This window comes from Leucopleurus acutus, assembly GCF_964270905.1.
Source record: "Leucopleurus acutus genome assembly, chromosome: 13".
In the NCBI taxonomy this organism is placed as follows: domain Eukaryota; kingdom Metazoa; phylum Chordata; class Mammalia; order Artiodactyla; family Delphinidae; genus Leucopleurus; species Leucopleurus acutus.
In genome coordinates this window covers 8,110,266-8,126,829 of record NC_139155.1, presented here as the reverse complement: position 1 = coordinate 8,126,829, position 16,564 = coordinate 8,110,266, and the positions used below count along the sequence as shown (strand labels likewise).

Genomic DNA, 16,564 nt, shown 5'->3' with positions numbered 1-16,564 from the left:
GATTAGGAATATGAGCTCTGCAACCACCCAGATACGGGGCAAACAGTGGCTTTATCCATTACCAGTTATGTGACTGTGGTGTCATGAGTGTGCGGGGGATAATAAATATGAAATGTTTAGAATAGTGCCTACCATATAGAAAACACTTAGGAAGTTATCTCATTCCTAGTGAACCTATGAGAGAAAGATTTTCTTTTTGTAGTATAAAAATGTATCATGCACACTCCAAAATGCTTATAACAACAACATATAATATATAAATCTCATTAAAAGATTTTCACGTGAGAACTAAGACACACACACACACACACACACACACACACACACACACAAACCCCGAATGCAAACCTGCTAATGTAGAAATCCCATTAATTTATTTGGCTGTACCTTTCTTCTAAAACAGACACTCATTTCAACCAAACATTGGTGTCATTTATAAGCACAAGGATACTGGAGAGACGGTCTCTACGTATGGCCATTCCTGCCTCCCAGAATTTGAGAATTCAGTCACCTTTTTCTTCAGTGCTGCCCTCCCAGGCCTCAGAGATTCCAGGTTCAGCTGTGCATGAACGTGCTTCATCTGCTCCACGCAACTGTCTATTAGATGGGCTGAGAGGGAAAATCCAAAACAATCAAAAGGATATTCCATTTCCAAAAAAGTTAAAACTACACATAACAAAGTCTCAAAAAAATAACATTTTCTATTTCCAACCAACTTCATTTTTGCACTTTCAGTGAGACGTTAATGAATCAGAGGATAAAAACGTAAGAGAACTAAAATGCTAAAGCCCACTTGTTTTCAATTTAGTATGATACCACCCACGCCTCATTTACGTTGGAGGCATGCAGAGTTTGTTTCAGTAGCAAAGTCACAACTCAAATTAGGGCTCGATGTTGCTGCTTGATGTTCTCTTTCATCTCTAAGACCTGTGTTCCCTGATTCCAGATGAGAAATTATGACACACAAGAGGGGAAATTTCTATGAAAATATAGGATCATCTAATGCAGTTGTTATTACTATCAAAAGTACGTGATTTCTTCACGTGTGCAATATGTGCTTGTAGTTAGTATTATGAAATTGAGTGATGTGCTACTTTTAAAAGCTTCTCTAATATTTAGATATAGATTCTCTGGAGTCAGAATCATTACACAAAAAATAATCTACGTGTGTAATCTTTTTATTTTAAAAGTAATGCATGTTTACTATGTTTCTGTACAGGGAAAATAAAACCTATATTTTTTTAGTGACACTAAAGTTCTTTACACTTTGAGTCCAAAGAAAATTAAAATGAACAGGCAGTAAAATATACGAATTGAAAGCATGCCACAAAAGGAGCTGATGTGCCAGGTGGCTCACCCTTCAGAGCGTGTTTCTGTGCTCTTCTACTGACGGCCAGAAGCGACATCAGCGCATTCACAGCGACTCTTTTCAGGACATCTCTGGAGGATTTTACTTCATAACACTGCAAAGAACATATATCAAACGGCCTTCGAGAAAAACTTAAGCTGGAGCAAAATGGTTGTGAATAAAAGATGCATTCCATTTAAAAGCTATGGTTAGTTTTCAACTATTCCATGAAATTCACTGGAATCTGATAAATTATTAAGATTTGAGAATGCTGTGTGGATAAGACTGAATAAGAAATTTATAATATGGAAAAGACCAAAAATCATTCTCAAAGACTCATCATCTAAAGAAAAAAGCTATGTTTAGTACTAACACATAGCAAGTTTATACACTTAAATTCACCAGGGAATATATGAACACGTGTAATTTATTTAAAAGGGCCCTTGGAAAACTGGAATTGGAGAACTGTTATCAAATTCCTCCTGTCTTCTTCTTGAGACACATTCCCCTCCCTCAATTTCTACTCAATGTACCCCTGTATCTCAGGTGATTTGGTTCTTTCCATCTTTCATTTCTATAGCAACATTAACCTATCGTGTGACATGTTTTTCAAAAAAATATTACTTAATTTTTTTACTCTCACATAAATGAAAAAATCACTTGTACTTTTGAAAATGCTGATATTTTGGTATATTTCCTTTATACATTTGAATTTATGAGTTAAAAATCTTTCATTATAAAAAATTCAAGTATGTGTAAGAGTAGAAAAAACAGGATAACAAACCCCATACTCTTTTAAAACACTTTTGGCTGAAGTATTTTAAAGTAAACGGTAGATATCATAAAATGGCACACTCCAGTATACATAACCATAAACCCATTATCATGCCTAAACTACTTATCAATAATTTCTTGGAATCAGCTATATGCAGTCAAAATTCAGATTTTCTCTTTTGTCTCAAAAACGTCTTCTCACAGTTGGCTTATTGGAATCGGAACCCAATGGAGCATTCACATCGTATCTGTACATTATATCTCCTACGATCACCTGCCTCTTCCCCCCACCCCACCCCACCCACCAGGGTTTTTCACTGTTGTTGTTGAGAAGCTGAATAAACCAGATCAGTCATCCTACAGGATGGCTCGCATTATGGAACAGTCTGTTTGCTTCCTTGTAATGATTTTAATTTGTCTTCTCTCCTCTGTTATTTCCCATTTACTGGGTGTTTTAGCTCTAAAGGGTTGACTAGATTCAGCTGAATTTTTCATGGCAAGATTCTCATGTGGATATATGAGTACATTTTTATTACAAGTTCAAGGGGTTCATAAGCTTAAGTTGAAGAATCTAGAAGTTCTTCATTTGGTTTATAAATATTAGATATCATTCAAATTCATAACTTTTCCTTCTACCAGTAATTTAAAAATGATCCAGCCTTACAGTATTATTAAAATTAAGCTTAAATGACATAACTTTACATAAAATATAGCACAGCATAATTATACAGGTGCAACTCCATTTACAATTCCAGCCCGGCCTACACTTGGCAGCATGACACTGGAGGAGCCTGCAGAGTGGGGGGGCCTCCCAGCCCTCCCACCAGGGGCAGTGATTCCATCTTAAATATCTCACTTAGGTCGCTGCCTCGAATCAGGCAGGTCCTGTCTGGCCAATGTTAGACATTAAATGGCCAGGCCAGGGATGCTTGATAAAGACCATGCTGAGTGTGACCATGAGAAAGGGGTGAAAAGGCAGTGAAGTGTTATAGGATGATGAATATCTATGGAGTATAATCATTACAGTTAACTATGAGAATCCCAATTTGTCTATAAACAATCTTCACCATTAATAGGAAAACTGCTCTCACAAACACATCCTTATTGAACTTGCACATATTAGTGATTTGAGAAAAACAAAACTGAGCTCATTGAAAAACACTACTCATCTACTATCTGCAGCAATGAGGGAAGAAAGGAGGTAAGACTTCTAGGGAAAGAGCTGTGCACACAGATGTGTCTTTTATTCTCTCGTGAAATCTCATTAAAATGAGAGAAATGGGATTAAACACACACACACACACACACACACACGTGCAAGTCTGGAAACTAGAAAGTCAATGGATGAATGGCCAATGCATTCGCAGGCTTGAGAATTCTAAGCGGTGAGTGAGAAAAACTGAGTATCACCCCAGTCCATACACTGAATTGACAACGGCTGAGGAAACTTAGTACCATGTACCCCGGGAAGTGAGAGTGATGGAGGACTGTTTGAAAAATCTCTGAGAAGCAGTTACATGGGACCAGATTCTTCCCATCAGGCTCTGTGCAGCCAAGCCACTCTTCCTCCCGAATCCTTGTAAAAAAAACTGGAGGTTTAGTCTCTGGAGAGGATGAGTTAGAAGGATTCTAAACTGGCAGAGATTCGGCACCTGTGTAGGTGAGGGTGTTCTACTGAAAACAACGAAGGATTAAGTGAAACTGTTCAAATTAAATTCTAAGACCCCAGCTCTCTCCAACTTTGCTGCAAAACAGTTGGCAGGTGGGTTTTCAACCCCAGGCAGGAGGTCGGAAGATTCTGCTCTCGGGAATGTGACAAGCTCACCGAGACAGGGTCACAAAATGACCCAGCCAGATCCCTCCCGCACAGAGCCTGCAGCTCACCAGCGCTGCTCACAGGCTCAGAGCATCCACCTGCTTTACGTCTCACAGTTTGAAATATAGCAGACAACCAAGATTACCAGACATCTGACAAAAGCTCCCACAGCAGGGGATAGAAAACAAAATAATGAGAGGAAAAAGAAGAAAAGAGAGATTATGTAGGAAGAAGAACACTTAACAAAAGTTCCCAGCACACAGAGCCTGTAAAGTGGAGGGAATGTCAATGAAGTAATTAAAAAACAGGAGTTTACAGATGAAAAGAACCCCCGAGAAAGCCCAGCACAACAGAAAAACGAGACCCACACCTAGGTACTTCATCAGGAAAATGCAGAATATTAGGGACAAAAAATAAATTCTAAAAACTTCCAGGAGAGAGATACCAGGAATCACAATGACTTCAGAATTCTCTACAGTAACATGAAAAGTTAAAGGAAATAGACACATGCTTTTAAAACTCTGAAGTGAATGTTTTCCAGTCTAGCATTCTCACTTGGCTAAACTATAAATTAAATGGAAGCATGGCTAGATTTCAAAAAAGCCTCCTATGCACCTTTTCTCTGGAAGCTGCTGGAAAAGAGACTCTACCAAAAGAAGGCACGGGGCACAGAGGGTCACAGGAAAAGGCAGAGAGGTGAAGGAATTCCCCAGGAAGGAAGTGAATGGAGACCCCAGGATGACACTGGGCACCAAGCAGGTCAGAAGGAATCGGGAGTGATTTCTTCCAGAAGATGAAGCTAATATAAGTTCTGACATTTCTGAATATACTAGGAAGACATTCAATGGCTGGCAAAGAACAAGGGGCTTTCCAGTGATAAGAGAAAACTCATCAAATGAAAAATAATACAATTACCTCTAAGGAAAAAGAAAGCTGTGCAGGAAAAGAAAGGTGAACACTGCAACATGGTTCAATTGTGTATAACGTTTTCACAGTTTAACACTACACCCTGCCTAATCCTAGTCAATGTGAAGCTATATAATACTGGGGGAATGAGAGGGGAACTCACTGCGGTTGGGCACGTAGGTGGCACATGGAAAGAGAGTTAAAAGTCTCATTTTCCACACCAGAAAATCAACAGAGTCCAAAACTGAATAATCAAGATAAAGAAATACAAGCATGTTATTTAGAGACACAGAAGGGAAACTATAAAATAATAAGCTAGGGCTCCCCTGGTGGCGCAGTGGTTGAGAGTCCACCTGCCGATGCAGGGGACACGGGTTCGTGCCCTGGTCTGGGAAGATCCCACATGCCGCGGAGCGGCTGGGCCCGTGAGCCATGGCCGCTGAGCCTGCGCGTCCAGAGCCTGTGCTCTGCAACGGGAGAGGCCACAGCAGTGAGAGGCCCGCGTACCGTGAAAAAAAAAAAAAATTAATAATAATAATAAGCTAAAGAGGTACAAGGAGTCACCTCTGAGAAGAGGGAAATGAGAGAAGGTGGCAGAAGTTCCCTACTTTGGGTAAAAAAACTTACAAAACTGGCACTCTAAAATGTGTAGGTGGTAAAACTGGTATGAAAACCCAAAACTTAAAAAAAAAAAAAAAAAGAAAGAAAGAGAGAAATAACCTCTAGTAAATCCACACACTTTTCAACACAGACCAAAGGCCAGAGCACAGGATTTAATTTGGTCTCCCACTTAGCTCTTACTGCAGACTGACAAGGAGCTGCAGCATCAGAGCAGGACACCCTGTAAGGGTGAGGAGCCGGGCGCAGGAGGGGAGGCTAAGATTCCACATACGACAGGTGAAGTGACGGACGACTAGCTACTGGATGACGCAGACATGCAAAACAAGAGGATACAGAGTGAAAAACCATAGGCAGAAAGAAAATAAGAGGACTCAATGTAATTTGTTTAAATGTTACGCAGTTTTTGATATAACTCTTTCTATATACTAGGTGATCTAGGCTTTTTGCTTTCTTTCCACAAGGTACTAAAGTAGAAAAAGCCTCTTTAATTACAGTGAACATTCACTGACACAGCAGAATCTCAAATATATAACAAGTCTTCTCTCCAACAGATTTACTGTTGAATTTTACCACTCACTAAGCAGTAGTGCAAAACATACCTCCTAAAATGTGACGTAAGAGTCTGCTGTTTCCTTGCATTACTATCCTTAGATATCATATCAAACAAAAAGAGTAAAAATAATCCAACATACCAATTACAGACAAAACCTATTATAGAGATAGCTATTACTAATCTTGTTATCTATATGTATTTGCAAATGAAACATATTGAGTATCTCCCTAGAGAAGGCAAAATCTCCATTAAGTCAAATGTGTTCAATATTTTATGTTCAAAAGACAGCTAACAGTTTCTGAACCTGAAAGCACCTCAAAACAGAATTACAAAAATTATGGAAAAATAAACATACGTGATTTAAGAGATGAGTACCAAATGCAAACTTTCAACATGTACCATCTGTAGGATACTGCTGTAAAGCAGCCATTACAAAAGATTCTCTGTCAAGACATTTTAATTGAAGTTACAACAATATAATAATTTATCAGGAGACGGAGAATTTTAGAGCCAGCAGAAACTGAGCAATAATGTAATACAATCCAACCATTTGCATTGAAGAACAGAATCAGAAAAGGTTAAGTGATATGCCTACGGTCACACGTCTAATATTTTTTGAGTACAGTTTTACAGAAAATTTAAATACGCCTTTGAAGGGCAATTTCAGAATACTATTTTTTCTGATAATTTAAAGACTATAGTTTACTTTGCTTCATATAACTCCTGGGACAATTCATGGCTCACATGGATATATATTAAGAAACATATGTGATTTATTATAATGTATTGCTGCTTAATGCATTCTAACAATATTTTAATTCACATATCATCTTTATGCAGGGCACTGTAAAGAAAACACAGTATCTGCAGTTTAACAAGTTCATTAATAAATGCCCCACCTCATGTCAGGCATACGTTTTTCTCATAAACTGTCATAGGTACAATTCCTTTCTCTCCTTTGTCTTAAATTTCTGTGCCCTCCTAACAAAAGTCACATATTCATATTCTACTGTTTACATAAGCAAGAAAAGTATGATTTATTAGGAAACACGATTTAAATAACTGGTTAACATATCCATATCCACACAGATCTTATATCTTTTGTAATGTGGAAGAAATGGGGAGGAAAGTTAGCTAATCATCAGGAAAACCACTGAGATACCCTCTGTTTCCCTGAAGAGGAAAACATGTTGGCACGAGCAAAGGCCCCTCGCCCAGGAGAAGAGTGTTCTGCCAAAGCCAAAGTTGGGAAACTAGTAATGATTTCTGATCGGGGCTGGGGAAGAACTTCGGTAAAGTGTAAGTTTTAGTTTCCTGCTTATAACACAGTGGTCCTTTGGTATCCACAGAGGTTTGGTTCCAGGATCCCCGTGAATCCCAAAATCTGCGGAGGGTCAAGTCCCTCACATAAAATGGCGAAGTATTTGCATATAACCTAGGCACATCCTCCCATTTACGTTAAGTCATCTCTAGATTACTTCTAATACCTAATACAATGTAAATGCTATGGAAATAGTTGCTGGGCATACAGCAAATTCAAGTTTTTCATTTTGGAACTTTCTGAAAATTTTTTTAAAAACATTTTCAATCCACTTTTGGTTGACTCCACGGAGGCAGGACCCGCAGATACGGAGAGCCAACCATATTCCTTAAAGTGCAAAATCGGACTCAGTTAATCATGGGGGAATAAAGCCTATTGTTGTGATTGTGACTGAGACAATCAGAACAGTGTCCAGTTTGGGTTCTAAACTAAGAAAAATCGAGTGGAATGAGTGAGGGAGGAGCTACAGGAAGTGGTGGCTTCCCAAGAATACGTGTCTTTGAGGAATACTTTGGGGACCTGTCCCCTAGAGCTCCAGCTCCTGAGGAAGCTGCTGAGACAGAAGATGAAGTGTCGGGGAGCCCCTACCAGGCTCCTTCCTGTGCCGTGAAGACCACTAGAGTCCTCTAGGCAAGGGGGACAGAAGTCCCCGTGGAGCCCGCGAGCCCCTCCACGGGCAGCTCAGGCGGGGCCAGGGGCTGCCCCTGCCTCGGCCACTTCCGCACCCCAACACAATCAGGCTGTCATGCCAAACACACAAGGGGCCATACCAGAAGGACCTGCGTGACCACAACGATCCCGGGCATGGGAGGAGCAAAGATCCCAGAACCCTAGGCCCCAGGGACGGCGGCAAGTGGGCAGAACACACTCTGACTGGGAAACGCGGCTGGCTGCCCGGGAAGCAGGAGCAAACCCTTCAATGCGCCCACCCACCACTGACCCACATTTCAGTGAGAAGACAAAAATCATAAAACCGTATGATGATTTTCTTTTAATTTTAACTTTATTAGAGTATAGTTGATTTATTAAATGTGATTATTAAAAAGAATTCTTAATACTGAAAAATCTAGTAAATTTCCTATTTGTAAAAAGCTGTGCAACTCAGGAAACACTTCCCGTTTTTTTTTTTAACTGTTAATCTATATATAAAATAACAATACTTCAGCGGCTTTAGAAAGTTTTCGATGAAACAAAATTCTTGGTTCATATTTTAGGATTGCAAAAAATAAGTTTACAAGATAAAATAGGCAGCAGGGTTTGGAAAGGGGGCATTTTCTCAGAAATATGCCAACCACGTCCACCTACCTCCACGGACATACACCTTAGATATATAGCTCATTTACAGAAGCCAAATGCCATTGAGGTAAAAATATTTTCAAAGATGTAAACATGTCTTGAAAGTGGCGATAAATTATGAATTATAGCTGTATTCCTGAAACATGATCATTCTGGTCATGATCCGGCAAACTATTTTGATAAACAGCCGGATTTAAATTACTAATGTTTCATTTTGAATTTTTACATCACGTGTATTAAAGAAACCGGTCAGCATCAGAGGAATGAGACTGGAGAGGAGATGGTTAATTTAACTTTATATATTTTTCTGTTATTTAAATGGTCATAATGAGCATTGTTTTTTAATTCAAATGATTGAAAAAAATTCTTACAAGACCAAGACTGAAAGTCAATTCATTTAAAAACTAAACCAAATCTTGAAAAATTAAGAAATCACATACCTGAAGAATTACTTCATTAAGTTGTTCTAGAGATTTCTGACTCTCCTGGGTTTTATCAAGAAGTGAAGCCATCATTGGATTATGGCATAAACTTGTTTTATCCTTATCCTGGAGATACCTTTTTGCTTCTTCAGTCAGGAGAATAGAAAGGAACTGCAGGCTGGCAGTACACAGAGTGGGGCAGGTGCTAGACAAACCCACACATTTGCAAAACATATCTGGAAGAGAGAATAATTCCATATGTAAATGACTGAAAACTTCTTCAAAATTAAAGAAGTTAATCAGATTTATTTGAGTAATGAAGTTTATAGTTTTTAAATTTCTAACGAAGTAAAGCTTATTAGCACACGAATAACCGTAGTGTTTAAAGGTAAGTTAAACAGTACTAAGACAACCTACTGATGAAGGAATCTAATTTTCATTTTGTTCTTTTTATATAGGTTCTTTTTTTTTTTTTTTTTTTTTTTTTGCGGTACGCGGGCCTCTCACTGTTGTGGCCTCTCCCGTTGCAGAGCACAGGCTCCGGACGCGCAGGCTCAGCGGCCATGGCTTACGGGCCCAGCCGCTCCGTGGCATGTGGGATCTTCCCGGACCGGGGCACGAACCCATGTCCCCTGCATCGGCAGGCAGACTCTCAACCACTGCGCCACCAGGGAAGCCCTACATAGGTTCTTTTTTATATGAATGTGAGTGTGTGTGTACAAGTGTACATATACACAATATCTGCTAAGATCTAAAATAAGAGGATTATATATAAATGAGTACTGATCCCTCTGGGGTCTACTGGGGGACCCAAAAACACTCTAGAGTTTTTGAGTTTTTATTTCAGTGCTAACCTTAAAAAATAGTTAATGTAACTATACTCTGGATTATCTAGATTACTATTTTACAAATAAGTGTCATTGTTTTTCTGTTTTCAAACAAGTTGATGCTAAACAGTACTTAAAACAAGACCCAGCTTGCAGTGTTGGCATAATGTAGGAACAAAGGTTTCAAAGTAGTTCAGAGAGAGAACAAGAGTGATTATGAAGTGATCTGCAAGTATAACAGAGAGGAAAGAATAGGCAAACAAACTCAAAAGAATCTAGACTAAAGCAGTCATTATTAATTTCCTGTTGTGAGCACTGATTTAAATTTAATCAAAAGAATGTCTGCTATATTATATTAATTTTATTAATTTGACCGCACTGGTTTATAATTTTGTTGTGTTTTATTTTTATATTATTTTGGATTTATACTTGTCCAAGAGTTATAACCATAAGAATTTCTACCTAGATTCAGGCTTATAGAAATTCTTATGTTCTTAAGTAACATAAGAAAAGAAATTTAGTCAGCAGGTTTCATGGGAATCATTTAAATGATGTCTAAATATTAGTCAGATTTGAGAAAAAACTGTTATAGATAACTTAAGTTACAAAGTGACTTAATATTTTTAAATGTATATGGGCACATGGGAAGGAAAATTATAAGAGAAACAGAAAACAGACAAAAGCAACCCCTCAGTAAGGAATATCAATGATCATTCTTATTAGTTATATTTTCATCAACATTGCGATTATCAAAGCTAACAGTATATATAGTAAGTTGTTTTTTATTAGCACCATTATTATGTAAAACCACGTGTATATTTTGTAGAAAGACTGTGAATTTAATATGTCTTTATTTTATCACTAGGGAAATAGTGTCAGGTAAACAGGCTTAAATCACGGGTCAGCAAATTTTTCTGCAAAGGGTCAAAGGGTAACTAGGTATTTCATGCTTTGCAGGTCATGGGCCTTTGTCACAAATATTCACCTCTCTACCGCTATAGCAGGAAAGCAGCCACGGGCAATAAGGGAATGAATAAGTGTGGCTGTGTTCCAGTAGGATTTTATTTACCAGATCAGGCAGTGGCCAGATTTGACCAGCTGGCCTAGGTGCCCCATATGAGTGCCATAAAGCATGCTGCTCTGTACTACTGGTGATTCAGATGATAAAGTAGTTTCCCCCCTGCCCCACACCATGGACACAAGAGGAAAATATTAATCACTCACTTGGTCAATCTCTTTCAATTTTTATTTCTTTTAACAAAATAATAATCCCTAAATGGACATTATTCCCCTTAGGGTAAACTCAGAACTCCTATATCCAGATAACTAACAATTCTGTTTCTTGCTGAACATGTACTTCCCCATAACCTTTCTTCAAAACTATCACTCTGGTGACAAAATGTACCATACATGTAAGTTTACAGAATGACCAAATGATAAAATGAAATGTGAAAAAATAAGTCAATTGAATTAGTGGAAACTTAAAAGAACTCAATTTTGAATACATTTTAACTGGCTATTTTTAAAAGGTAACAAATGTTATTTATATACGTTTACGTAAAAAAAGGCTCTTGCTATGCTAAAATTTAGAAGAGACTTTATGAAAAATTAAAGACAGCAGTAATATAAAAAACAATCATTTGTTTATTGTAGTAGGCAACTACTATATGGAAAACATCTTACAAAAATAATTAACTACAGTATACCCTTGGCTATCAGAAAATCCTCATGTCTCAAGACAAGACACCATTTTTATTATAACTTTCTAAGTTATCATGTAAGCAGGATAGTATATAGGCAGCTTTACCCACTCACAATGCATATGTGTGAGAAAAGAGGTGGGTTTCTACATCAACAGAAGAAAATCTATCTCATTGTTTTATAATCACATCATACGTATCTTCATAACGCCACAGGCTTTTCTTACTTGTTTTTATAGTATCTTGACACGTTTCATTTTTTTTTAAATGCATTTTTTGGGTTCCTAAAGAGCACTGCAAATTTCTCAAAGCAAGTACCTTGTTCCTCTTTCATATACCATGCCATAACTACTTAAATTTAGAGAATACATATAAATTATATATAAAATCAGAAATAAGGGATTATCTTAATTTTTACTAGCAGAACAACCCCAAACCCAGCGAGACTATCTTCTTACCGACCATCGTCGCCCAGTACCTGGCCAGACCCATCGTAATAGATGGGAAAGAGGCAGGGCCAGCTTTCCTCAGGAGTGTGGCCAGAAGGTTAAATAAATGTGTCCATGTCTGATAAAAAGCCGATATTAACTCTATATCTATAAAATTAATCAAAACATTTCAAGTTATTAACACAAAGAAGAAAAACCTCACCGACACTTTATTACACATAAAATAAGAGGTATATATTCATCAAATGAAGACAAATGTAATTCAGCATGATTCAAAATTTATTCCAATTAATTTCTCCTTTTCATTGCTTTTTAAAGATCTCTCTTCCACCCACCCTCCTACAGATAAATGAATACACACCCACACATCCTCCTCTTATTAAAGCATATTCAACAATAAGCAGAAACTGGCAAACTGAATATTAAGCCATAGCCTCAGAACTACATATTGGGCACATCATAAAAACATGTCATTGCTTGTGCTACTTCTATAAAAGTGAAGTTTCTCCTGTTTTCTTTATCCCCTCTAGCAGCTTTGTGTAGGGGTGAAAGGGGGAAACATAATGGCCAAGGTCACAGCAGTGAAGAAAGGAAACTTCTTTGAAGAACAGAAAAGAGTATTTCCCCAAAAGGAAAACTGTGATACAAAAGAGGATTCTGCAGCTTTGCCTATGTATGGCTAAGGGTGCAGCAATTAACCTTCTAGAGGAAAAAACAGCTTTTCCCTTCTCTCTACTAGGCAAATGGGAGCTGGAGGGCAGTAGCTACCTTAGGACAGTCATCTGTGGCCACACCACCAGCAGTTATCTGCCAACTGTGTCAAACTCATTACAAGGAACTGAAGGCTCCCCGCTCAGTGTTCTTCAGCACCCATGAGGCACTGGGAAAGAGCATCTTCCAGGGAGTTTGGATTGTAGCAACCTTTGGTGTTTCTCAACCTTTTTGTCATTATCAGCTCTATAAATAGAAGTCTTTTTAATCATATGTCACCTTATCAAAACCCCCATGAAATATTAACTTCACAGATACCATATATTTGTTTATGTAATATCTATATATTTGTACTTTACACATAAAAAAGAGTAAATATAAAGCTTGCTAGCTTTATTTAATATAGGCTTAAGATGGTCAAATAAAATATTTAAGTTGAAAGTTAAATTAAAAACTAAAAAGCTATTCACATTTAACTTTATAACTGTGCTTGCTGAATAATTTTAATGTAATTTATTTACACATATAAATTAAGATATATAAAATTATATATGAAAATCATCAAATCATACAAATATATACCAGAAGTATAATCAATGTTTTATAAAAATCATTCAAAACTGTTATTTTTCCAGAAAAAAATTTAATTTCTTAAAAATTAATTATTTTAGTTAATGTTTAATGTTTGAAAGATATGAGAAAATAACTTTTAACTTAACCACCTGCTAAATATACATTCAGATATTACTGACATTTTTTCTTTTCAGCACTTGGCATAATTAATTACAGGTTAAATAATTTTCATATACTTAGATATTAAAATATATACCATTTTTATTTCATTTTCAAAGCCCCAAATCAAAGCAAGGAAATCAATAAAACATCCACAAGGCAGCTGGTGGCAGCCAAAACATGCAGGCCACCTCTTGTCATGTGACTTTGGGATCAAGCATTAGATCAAAAGCACTCCAGTCACAGCCATGCTCGCACCGGCTTTTTAGCACTGATCTTGCATATTTCTCATACATGTTCCATGAGCTCAACGTCAAAGCTTCTCAACTGATACCTAACAAGAGAAACTAAATACTAAGGAATAAGATTTTATTGAGTAGAGTTGAGCTTTTGAGGGCCACAAGCCACTCTAACAGCTAAGATTTTTCTCCCCCATCCCTTTCCCTCAAGAATCACTTTTTGCGCCTTGTAGGGAGACATCACCCTTGTAGAGAACGCATGGTGTAACCTAATTAGCTTAGTCAGGACATCACTGTCACTTGTAAAATTTCCATGTAAGTAATTACTGCTGCTCTAGCACTGGGATAACTTAGTACTGATGAGACATTGAGGACCAGCTTTGCTGGGCATCATAAACCACTTCACTTACCAGACCTAAACGCTGCAAATCCATAAATTCAAAGGACTAAATAAGAATGAACTGATGGGCAAAGAGAATTATCACATGATCTATTACTTCATTATAAACTATTTTAGACAATTATCATATCTTAATTTTGACAACGAACCTTATTGTTTTAATTTTCTCCACTACTAAGCTCTATGTTCAACGTTTCATCAAAGTATGTTTTTTAAGAATTCCAGGACTTCCCTTGTGGTGCAGTGGTTAAGAATCCGCCTCCTAATGCAGGGGACACGGGTTCGAGCCCTGGTCCGGGAAGATCCCACATGCTGTGGAGCAACTAAGCCCGTGTGCCACAACTACTGAGCCTGTGCTCTAGAGCCCATGAGCCATAACTACCGAGCCCGTGTGCCACAACTACTGAAGCCCGTGCGCCCCAGAGCCTGCACGCCACAACTACTGAGCCCACGCACCACAACTACTGAAGCCCGCATGCTCTAGGACCCACGCACCACAATTACTGAGCCCGCGTGCTGCAACTACTGAAGCCTACAGGCCCAGAGCCCGTGCTCCGCAACAAGAGAAGCCACTGCGATGCGAAGGCCACGCACCGCAACGAAGAGTAGCTCCCGCTCGCTGCAACTAGAGAAAGCCCGCGCACAGCAACAAAGGCCCAACACAGCCAAAAAATTAAAAAAAAATTCCAGACCTTAGGAAATTTCTGATACTGTATTCTAGACTTGCTTAAACTTGTTATTTAGCCATAAACTATAAGAATAATTACTATCTAATACTTAGTGCACTTTCTAACATTTCATAAAGAACTTTACCCTCATTTAAAATGACAGCACAGGGAATGGTCCTTTATTATACTACATAATTGCCTCAAATGGTCTCCTGGAACCACTTAAAATATCCAAACTATAAAACACATTATAAAAGGCTTCCAAAATACTGGCAAAGAACAACCCAAAATGTGACCTTGATCTGAATACCTGGTGCAAGGTAAGATACTCCTCCTCAGTATTATTTACTTTCATCCTAAACTAAAAAAATAAAGCTTACCTGATATATCTTTGGTGCATATGGTGAGAACTCTGATGATGTTTGTGATAAGAGGTTTCAGAAGCTCATCCTGAATCACAAGGTCAGGATCTACCAATAAACATGACTGAAGAAGCCTGGACAAAGAGGACAGGTATTCTAGGAGAAAGGATACCTATTCAAAAAAGGATATAAAGTAAGACAAAGCATGTTATATGAAAAGCCCATCTCAGTGATAAAGTATTTTAGTTCTCTATGCATTACAAGAAGTCACTTCTTTGTAACATAAGTTAATAAAAAAGTAATAAAATATTCAACATAATTTTTAAAGACTAAAATGAATACACAGAAAGCATTATTTTTCTCATAAGCTTGTCATTAATGGCCACATTAACACCGTCAATTATAATAATACCAAACAAAGCAATATTTCCAAAACCAAATTCTGAATTCTATTTAGAGAAAGAAAGTCTTCATATTTTTCAAGTAGCTAAATTGTAGAATCAATACTCTGGAAGAAGCAAAAATGGCAGTCCAAAATCATAAAATCTACAATTTTGTAAAGAAAGATTACAAAATACTCTTTAAAGTGTACAACTGAGGGGTGGGAAAAGCCAGCTTAATAGCCTAGTTATTGCTACAAATAAAATGCAAACACGTCCAATGTTTGGCCTCAACTATCCTTCAGCATAAAAATACTATTCTTAGTTACAAAAGAAAAATTAAATCTTCCCCCAAATTACCAATAAAAACATCTCTGGAATGTTGCTTGATACATACTAATACCATAAGAAGTATTAACTGGCAAAAGTACTTTAAAAAAAAATTCTCTGGATATGTAATAATTTAAGAATAAACACACACACACACACACTCACTCACAGTTTTTCCCCCACCTTATTCGGCTGCTGTTGTGAGAGCAGGGACCATTGGGCGTTTGTGGAGGCATAGTGCCTCTATGGTAAATGGCCTCAGACTATTTCCAAATAGTTCTTCTATTCTACTGCTCTTGATGAAAGGTACTCCCTTTATCTAATCTGCAGATATATTTTACATAAAAGTATAAGTGGTGCTACGCTTTTCCTGTTGGGTAGAATGCAAGCAGTTTGTGAAATTTAATTTCCTTATTGCTGTGAAGTATTTTTTGATCCCTTCATAGACTACACTACTGAAGTTACAGCGAGTCTGCCCTCTCCAGGTATGGTGTAACCATAAATAGATAAACCATGGGAGGTGAGGAAGCATTAGAGAGAGAACAACTGAGCTGTCAAAGATTCTTTTGTAAATTACCATACTGAAGATGTAATCAGCTATTGATATGGTAGTTCACAAAGTAACTCTTTTTTTATGTTTGAAACTCCTTCTTCAAATAAATAGACCAACCAACCGACCCCATGCTTCAGAACCCTCGTACCTTGGCTG

General features: G+C 37.7%; 1 protein-coding gene across 1 annotated transcript in view; it reads right to left on the bottom strand.

Moving 5' to 3' along the window:
* Window positions 1–16,564, bottom strand: part of RTTN (rotatin) — a gene marked incomplete at its 5' end in the record, with an annotated part of 137,755 nt that overhangs the window by 19,294 nt on the left and 101,897 nt on the right. The window contains 5 exons of the mRNA XM_082852680.1: window positions 512–609; window positions 1,358–1,463; window positions 9,076–9,293; window positions 12,043–12,180; window positions 15,164–15,317. Of these exons, the coding sequence (XP_082708806.1) occupies window positions 512–609; window positions 1,358–1,463; window positions 9,076–9,293; window positions 12,043–12,180; window positions 15,164–15,317 (714 nt within the window). The remainder of the gene's footprint in view (window positions 1–511; window positions 610–1,357; window positions 1,464–9,075; window positions 9,294–12,042; window positions 12,181–15,163; window positions 15,318–16,564) is intronic.